Raw genomic sequence first — 9,360 nt, forward strand, 5'->3', positions numbered from 1 at the left:
GCCCTTTGACCATGAAATTTTAATTTCGAATATGACAATAACACCTTACGTAAATGTACGTTTTGTTTCATAAAATACAAAATGAAAGAGCGTCTTTCAATAGCTTAATTAGTACGTCATTCCTTTACACATATGTATATGTATATATGTAAATACATATACCCAATAAACATTTTGGCGAACGTTCGAAAATGACCATTCGATATGAATATCGAACAGAGAACCAACTCATAACCAACCTTAGTTGTCCAACGTTCATAGTATATTGGAAATACATTCGAGATGGGTTCGAAAAAAAAAATGGAAACCATAGTAACAAGAGAGAAAGTGAAATCCAGCTCATTCTTGAAGGGAAATATAAGAAAACCACTCTCTCTCATTAAAATTCCAATTCGATAATGGGCGAATTCATAACGAAAGAAAAATACATTGGATAACGCAGGTTCCGTTTTCTCGAATCGAATACTAACCTATTTCATATACGTTATCGAAGGTGAGACTCGAAAAAAAGATTGATTTCGAGTTAAGACGTGGTCCAATTTGCCCAAAAAAAATTTCACAGCTTATCGATGATATGATAAGAAAATGTACCAAGTTTCAAACTTTTACCTTCATTTTTTCGAATTAATTCCAAAAAAAAGGCGATCCAGACCGGGCTTCGTTTTATAATGTGTACCCAATGCATCTGACGAATACGCTGCATTTTATTAAATACATTTTAAATTTTTAAACAAAATATAAAAATAACTAAGTGCAACTTTTTTGTCAATCAGGCTTTTGCCTTAAAATAACTAAATATACAGCACTTTTTGAACTTTAGAGCATGGCTTAAGCAATTTTCAACAATAATTATGCCATTGACGCAAGCTTTGATAAAAATATTTGTTCAATTTGTGTTAATAACCGACAAGAATTCAGTTTTCAATGCTCGCCGAACGACAAATCAAATTTTTTTTTTTGCGAACACAATTACATTAATTCCGCCAAACTGGGTCATTTTTTAATTGCTGGCTCAGTGCACATGTGAATGCGAATGCGAATGCGAATAAAGCAGTAAATAACATACAAACGTATGTTTAATAAAGGGACGTTGTTCAGTTTCACCTTAGAAATACTTAAAATACTTGAAATTGCGTACAGTAGCGCATTCAAAAACGAAAGACTTAAGAACCGAACCGTCAAATCAAATTACGCTCACAAAACAAACTTCTTCGACAAATAACTTTCAATTATTTGCTTGCGCACACATTTTTTTTGATATCAGTTATATGTCAATTTGTAAGTGTTTGTGTTTTTTATTTGCGCTCAAATGGTTTGCTATTTAAGTTTTGATCAGCAAATGGGCAATGAATGATCTTACTCTTCGCCAAAGTAACTGTGTATGTTTGTACATATGTATGTCTGTTTACAAGTATGTACATACATATGTATGTGCACAGCTCAGGCAATAAATTTTAGCAAAATATGTATGCCCTTGCCGTTGGAACACAATGAATGCCCCTGAGGTAGTACAAGCTGACAAGTTGGCATATAAAAATAACTCATTTGCACTTAACTACGTACGTACATATGTATGTATGTTACAATTATGAGTATGAATACTATTCTTGTATGCAAAATAAAAATAAAAAAAATACTAATAATGTGCTTTACGGGAGCTTAACAAAATGTCTGATTTCGTTGCTTCCTCTTTGTGGCACCTTGAAGTGGCTTTTGTTCAAAATAAATCGCAAAAACTGCAGCATTCAACTCAAATGAACTTTTAATTGTCGCGCATGTGTTTGTTGGCGCGTATATACATACATATGTATGTATAGCATTGCATTTTATGTAAAAAAAAAAAATTCGCATTCGCTTAAGTAAGTACAACAATTTTGTTAGACATGTGGCTTTGAAGACATGAGAGAGAAAAGAGGGCTTATATTCAATACCACTCTCCATCTGCAACATTCACAAAAACTAATTTCTGATTAAAGAACCCTTCTTGCATTCTAAGTTTGCCAACCAATGGTTAATTCTATCATCTATGTATTTATATATAAGGTTAACATTGACATCAACGATTACAGGTAACTCTTAAGTGGATTCTTTATCTGTAGCTCATTTTTGTGAAACCTGCGAATAGCGGGTATTGAATATAAGCCTTCGATATGTACGTACATTAGGGTGGTCCTTACGTCGATGCCACTGTAGCCGAAGTTATCACATATAAATTTAGGTCCCGAATACAGGCGGTTAAGGCGTGTCGCTGGGGGGGCAAAGTTTGGATTCCTCTGTGGAGACTCAAAAATAAAAATCGATACTTCTATAGTCGAAGATATCACACAGAAATTTTGGTCCCGATTGGAGTCGGTTAAGGGTGTTGTACAGAGGGGTTGAGTACAGGGGGTCGTACAGGGATCAAAGATCAGGTTACCCTATGAAGACGTCTTAACCGACTCCAATCGGGAAAACTTTTTTTTTTTTTTGATTTTTTGGGTCTTTATAGAGGCATCTGACCTTTTCACAGGGTATTGTAGCCAGGAAACTGCTGTTGCAGGACTTCGACTGGAACACATTACTTTTTTCCAATCTGTAATTTACTAGATTCTGAAGGCACGTATATGCGCAGAACTGGAGAGGGCTTGAATGAAGTTTCCAGGCAAGCCTTTCTTCCGCGGTCTAACAAACATAAAGGATATTAACCTACTGCCGCGTGTTACTATGTCCTTTAATTTCACGGACCTGTTATTTTGCAAAAACACTGCTGGACGGTGTAATTTTCACACAAAAATAATAAAAAAATTTATATGGAAATCTCTACGTGTCTGGAGATTACCTTCGAATATCTTTCTCTGTGTAATAAATAGAAAGATCTCGCTTTAGGTTCAGGATATGCTTGCCTTTACATTGCGACAAACGCGTGAAGAGTCCAAGGAGAATAACAAGTAAAGTATTTCGCAACGAATTTCGTTTTCAAAAATATGGCACAAAGACGAAACCGATCTGTCTCCGACATATGCCCCGATATATATATATATGCTTATAATTATGGTGTTACATATTTTTAGGCTTATTTTTTAACATAAGAATTCGAGCTGTCAGGGTGTATATTTTCAGGCTCCACTCTTTTTTTATATAGGGATTTTAGCGTAGCGATTATCAGAACATCACTGTTTTACCCCGACCATAAATCTGTACCAAATAAATATAAAACACATCTGTACTACTTAATTATACGAAATCATTGTTTTTATCATTAAGAAATTTATTTATTAATTAGTTTCTTTATATATTTACAGAAACTCCTTCCTATTCTTATCTCAATCAATTATCGCACACTCGATTCAGCCCCATTCCGCCCAATACACGCCAAGTACGCGCTAACATAACCTCAATCCACTCATCATGAAGCACACCATCGAACAATTCGCCGAAACAGAATTATCCGAACAAATTCTAAAGATTGCCAAACGCGAATTGCGCGAAGATAAGTGTACGCGGGAGCAGAGTCTGGAACAACTGCGCAACTGGATATTGAAACATGAGGATATGCGCGATGTGCGGCTGGACGAACAGTTCCTTTTGCGCTTCCTGCGTTGCAAAAAGTACAGTGTGCCCATGGCACAACAAACTCTACTCAAGTACTTGAATGTGCGCCGCACTTTTCCACACATGAGCACACAGCTGGACTTTCTGGAACCCAAGCTGAATGACATTATCAGCAGTGGCTACATTTTCGCCTCACCGCAGCGCGACAAGAACGGACGTCGTGTGGTGGTGATCAATGCCAAAGGCTTCAATCCAAAGTTATACAACAGCAGCGATCAGGCGCGTGCACATTTCCTCACCTACGAGTGCCTCATGGAAGATCAAGCCACACAAATCTGTGGACTCATACATGTGGGCGATTTTGCCGGTGTCACCACGACGCATGTGACCAATTGGAATCCGACCGAATTTGCACGAGTTTTCCGTTGGAGCGAACAATCGCTGCCGCTGCGACACAAAGAGATACATTTGGTGAATGTGCCGGCGACGCTCAAGTGGCTAATCGATTTCGTGAAGGGGCGCGTCAGTTCGAAGATGCGCGATCGGTTGGTGCTCTACACACAGGACAAAGAACTGGCGAAGCATGTCGATCCGACGTGCCTGCCACAAGAACTGGGCGGTCATATGCCTATGAAAGCGATGGTGGAGTTGTGGAAAGAGGAGCTGGTGGCCAGGCGTGAGGCCATAATCAGCTTGGACAAGAGCGCGCTGCTCAGCGATCGTGGAATTTTGCGGAAAAGTAGCTTCAACGCGGAGAAAAGTACTAATGGATTGAATTTCGCCTCCCAGATCGAGTCGATTGAGGGGAGTTTTCGCAAACTGGAATTCGATTAGGCTAAAAGCAGCGAAGTTTTACTGGAGAAGAGAAACAAAAAAAATAAAAAAAAATACAAGAAAAAACGAGCCAAGCTCGCCGGTGCTGTGTTGATGTGCGTGTTGTGTTAATTTACATTACTTAAAGTTAGTTTAATATTTCGTAAAGGAAATAATTACAATTACAATTGTTTAGCTTGCAGTAAGCAGTAAGTTGCATAATGGTTTGCATTGCGTCATTTAGCATATGAGTTGAGGGCTTTGTTTAGTATTACGTATAGCAAGTTAACATATGCAACAAAAAGTTATTTGTCTCTATGTACACATACATATATATTTATACAATTATACTACTAGCTTACCATGCATACGAATATGCACTTATACATACATATATGTAACTATACGATTCAATGCTTTATCGTTGCAACTGCGCAATATTTGAATAAATAAATAATTTGCTTATTTTAAAAAATAACTAATACCTTCTAATTTTGAATTAATTTTTTGGCTTGCCATGAAGCAAAAAATTTAACTGAGAATCATATCAAACAAATACACATATGCACATACATTTATGTAAAAATACATATGGACATTGAGCAGGTAGTGCAAAAAAAATCGATACCCTAGTCAAATCACTTCCAACAGACCATCGAACTGTTTCCACTGACCAATGGCGCCAAAAAGCGCCTTTCCGTCATTATAAGCGTCGCTTGAATTCTGCAGGCCAAATATTTTATATTTGCGCTGGAGCTTCTTTTGTCGCACCGACTCAGCAATGAGCGAAAGAGCCGAGCGCAGCTGCATCGCATTGGGCGCCGATATCGTGTAGTTGCCTGAATGAATGGCATATAAAAACGGTAGTTTTTTTTTTTAGTGTGCTCACCAAGATGATGCGCCACAAGACATACCTATGAATGCAATCACCAGCGTGGCATTCTGTGGCACCACCACCAATGGCAGCCCACTTTCATAGTTCCAACCGCGTGCCTCATAGGTCTGTCGATCGCCGCCAATCAGAAAGTTAAATGGAATCTCCTGAGAAGTGCCATGCTTTTCTTGATACTACATATAAATACATACATACATACATATATCCATTTATTTACATGTTGTTGTTAAAGAAATAATTGGGTGTATTCGAGCTGCAATAAATGCGGCAGTGTTGTTATTTTATTAAAGTGCCTTACGCTCTACCCGAAAAATTGGAAAAAAATATTGACAAACCGTTGCTCATCACTGGCAACCCTGATGCAATATAAAATTTTTCAATGCGCAATTTCTGCAGCATTTCAGCAGATCTCCAGTTGAGCATCAGCAACAGAGCAACAAGAAAGCAACAGTGTTGCAATATTGCGGCTAGTATTACATAGCTCGAACACACCCATTGGTTTGTAGTTTAGAAACCTGCTTTTGAAGTTCGCGTAGAATTTGTAGGCATTTCTCATATTTATCACAATCAGTTCCACCAGTCTGCATTATCACAATATTTAGTACGTTGGAGTGGTTCAAGATGGCGGCGAGTGGTGCGGAAACATTGCTCCACATGTGACGATGTACCAGATCCAAAGAGAATCGCAAAGTCGGCAGGCGTGCTGTAAAAGAAAGAAACTTGAAAATTATTTGCGGAATGGGAGGTTGGTTGGTGGTAATGCAAAACTTTGGAGGATATTTATTTCTTTGTTGTAAATGAATAACAGCTTAAATTGGCTAAAAAAGGATTGTACTACATATACTAATACATTAGACTGGGACACGAATAAAAGTTTGTAATTACTAATTTTTGCCCTAGCTATCCGCTAACAAAAAGGCTAAGTCGCGATTTTCTCCGATTTCAAAGTAAGTGTGATGTGGGCGTTTACAGCGGAAGGTCTAGCGAGAACAAATATATAGAAGTCATATATTAAACTTATTTATAAACCAATTCGGATGCTTTTTAACAAACTTCAAAAAATGGAGGAGGCTATCAATTCGTTGGAATATTTTTTTTTTGTGTATATTGTCGCATAACTTTGGACCACGTTGACCAATTTCAGAGGTGGCTCCATACTAATTTGGTTTAGATCCGAGAATAAATTAACAATGCTCCTAATTTTTTTTTAAGTGAGAATTGAATCGGTTGTATTTTTTGTTTAAAAATTACTTGTTATAATATACACTTAGGTCGTTTTTTATGCGGTACATGCGTTCCTCAGAAAGCCGTATAAAAAAAATCCGCACAAAAAAGTTCTCTAATTTCATACAAAAACAGGGGATGCATTTCAGCATTTTCGAAAACCGCATAAATTCAGATACTCCATGTAAAAAGTTCTAAAAAAAACGCATAAAAAAATCCAGAGAGGCAATATTAAGCAAAAAAAAAAAAATTAAATTATTACTTCACTACAACACTTATTTTTCCATGTAAAACTGAACATTAATGAAATAAATAAAATTGTATCGGTATTTTAATCAAAAACAAAAAAAATACCATAAAAAAGACATGAATTATGTAAGACAAACTGTTTCTCAGAAGCATTGCCTCTTACATATTGAAAAAAAGTTATAAAAACTCTCAAACACGCAAAATCGCTACAGCGAAAAAATGGTTTGAAAAACCGCATACATTAAAATCCGCATGAAAAAGAACCGCCTAAAAAGAGACCTAAGTGTTACTGCTTAAGCCAGCATTCAATTTTTTGGCGAATAATGGCCCCGCTAGGTGGCACCAGCGTTAAGATATTTTTAAACAACCAACAACGAAAATGAGAATATTTTTAAAAGCTTTATTTATTCCCCGATTTGTTTAATATTTGGCATATTTAGTTGAAACATAGTAATACATTGATTTGCAAGAAACGAAACCGCTAAGTGGCGCTGAAGTCAAAATAAGAATTGTATTCGACATAAAATTCATGTTTTATTTGCGTTAAAAATTCGTTTAAAACAATATTAGCAACAAATTTTCAATGGAAATTTTAGATAGTTCGGCTGATAAAAAAAAAACAATAAATATTTTCACATTTAAAAACTCGGAAAAGTAACCTTAAATATTTTAAATATTTCCAGTAAGTTATCTACTTCGATCAGTTAACTTTAGTTCAATTTTCGTTGACTGGTCATGTGACAACTGTACCGCTAAAGAAACTTCCCACAATTAATTCTCATTAATACACACCCATTCGTCTGGCAGAATATTTTTTTGGAAATTCGGAGAAACGAGTCTTTCTTTACCACGACATCGCAACTTTCCCACAAAATAGATATAACATTCATAGGCTGCTCAACTTATCCGTACCTTCTCGCTGCCTTTGGATATTTCCTACTCTAAATAAAATAAGAATCCATTTGATTTCCTGCTTTTGAGGTAGCGTGGTGAGCCATAAGCCCTTATTTTCTTAATGGGTTTATTCCCGAAAAATAAAAATAAATGCATGGTCTGGAGAAGAATTACGAGTAATATCGCTTTGGGAACGCCATGCCAAGAACTATCGCAGGGTGCGTAATTATGTCTCAAGAAAAATAATTATTAAAGTGAATTTTTATTGGGGAAGCATTGACTTGCTGGAGACTAATCCACTTTCCGGGCACAATACAAAATGGCCTCGCTAAAATTAAATTAAACAAACCGTATCAGACCGTGCTGATAGCAGAATGATTGGAGAAGAAGTAGTCATCCCTTTAGTATATCTAATTTGGGTTTCTCATCTTACTTTCACTATCGGCCAAGTTATCATAGACATAATTGACCCACTCCCCATAGTTGGATGAGTCATTGTTTAAGCGCATACATAGTAAATGCATATAGTATACCTTAACCAATGCTTCATAGCTCAACAAAGCGATGCTATTTTTTTATTATCAAGTCTAGGTAGTACATCAACAGATAGGTTAATTGTATACAAATATTAAATATTTAGGTATGTTTGTTATTAATTTTGTTTGTTGATCTCAAAACTTACATTCAGCAATTAAGAGATAAGTGGCGATAACACAACCACCAGCTAGTATCAAAACAAATGTCATCATCGAAGTGACTGCGTTGAGTTCGTTGATTTGCAAATATTTGATGAAAGCTTTCGAGACAAATGATAGCGAGATATCTTTGCATTGTGGATTTTATTCGCAATTTACTACGCCTGTATTATTTATGAAGGCATTGAGACCCTGTAGAGAATGGTAAACTCTGTAAATGGCATGGGAGATTTAAATAAAACCAAGTGTTTTGTTGTATTTAGAGCATTGGATGTACTAACCTAAAAATTGTAAATTACATATTTGAGTTTTGGCTTTGGTCGAGCACAACTTCAATTCCATACAAAGAAGTCCAAGAAACAGACTTGCTGGGTTATCAAAGCGTTACCGCATAACCATTTTTTTTAACGAATTTAAATTTAGCTGGTTCTAGAGCTTCATATTTACTATCTTTGCCTGACTGCTTAAGAAGCGTTAGCGTTACAGAAGGGTTTTAAGCGCCTATGTTGCTGGTCTACAATGGTAGTTGGGTCATTTCCGCAATAAAAGCAGGGAGCACTCTGATATTCGTCATCGGTGAGGCATCGGTACAATTTGATGATGTTAGTAAGAGCCTTAACTGCAAATCTGTTGAGTTTCATTTAACCGCGACGGTAATGACCCAGAGAATACATAAGTCATTTATAAGGGGTGGAGTTTATTGATACATTTTTCTGATATGATTACTAAACTAAACTGTGGTTGTATAAAGCTGTCTGCAACTTTTATTGGCACCTCAGAGCCATACCAGGTCATCTCGTTTGCAGACTCGTTTCCTGAGAACCCAGCAAAGAGTGACAATGAGGTGGCCCTGTGATGGCACAGTTGTCTGAGAGTGGCTGAAATTCCAAGTTTCGAAATATCTTTGATTTGGATTCTATTGATTTTAAAACCGATGCTTAGCCTCTTGAAACTCACACTTTATATGCTAGAATTTAGTGAGCTACAAAACTGAGTACTTAGAATTTTTCTTAAAATAATTAATAAAAAGATCGTTGTTGTTGTGGAAATTTTTTGAAT

At 36.5% G+C, this 9,360-nt stretch overlaps 2 protein-coding genes across 3 annotated transcripts in view; one reads left to right on the plus strand and one right to left on the minus strand.

Annotated features, from left to right (window-relative positions):
* The window catches only part of LOC118747957 (protein FAM135B), a 95,232-nt gene that overhangs the window by 8,813 nt on the left and 77,059 nt on the right, over positions 1 to 9,360 (minus strand). The gene's annotated exons all lie outside the window — the stretch shown is intronic.
* On the plus strand, positions 3,230 to 4,411 carry LOC118747960 (alpha-tocopherol transfer protein-like). The gene has a single exon (XM_036482199.1). The coding sequence runs from the start codon at positions 3,388 to 3,390 to the stop codon at positions 4,363 to 4,365; it is 978 nt and encodes a 325-aa protein (XP_036338092.1). The 5' UTR covers positions 3,230 to 3,387; the 3' UTR covers positions 4,366 to 4,411.

The sequence above is a fragment of the Rhagoletis pomonella genome, unplaced genomic scaffold (genome assembly GCF_013731165.1).
Source record: "Rhagoletis pomonella isolate Grant_MI unplaced genomic scaffold, Rhpom_1.0 Rhpom_scaffold_00012, whole genome shotgun sequence".
Taxonomy (NCBI): domain Eukaryota; kingdom Metazoa; phylum Arthropoda; class Insecta; order Diptera; family Tephritidae; genus Rhagoletis; species Rhagoletis pomonella.

What these genes read in the sequence shown, in the direction of transcription:
- LOC118747960 (XM_036482199.1), top strand. Translation starts at nt 3,388, where the DNA reads ATGAAGCACACCATCGAACAATTCGCCGAAACAGAATTATCCGAACAA.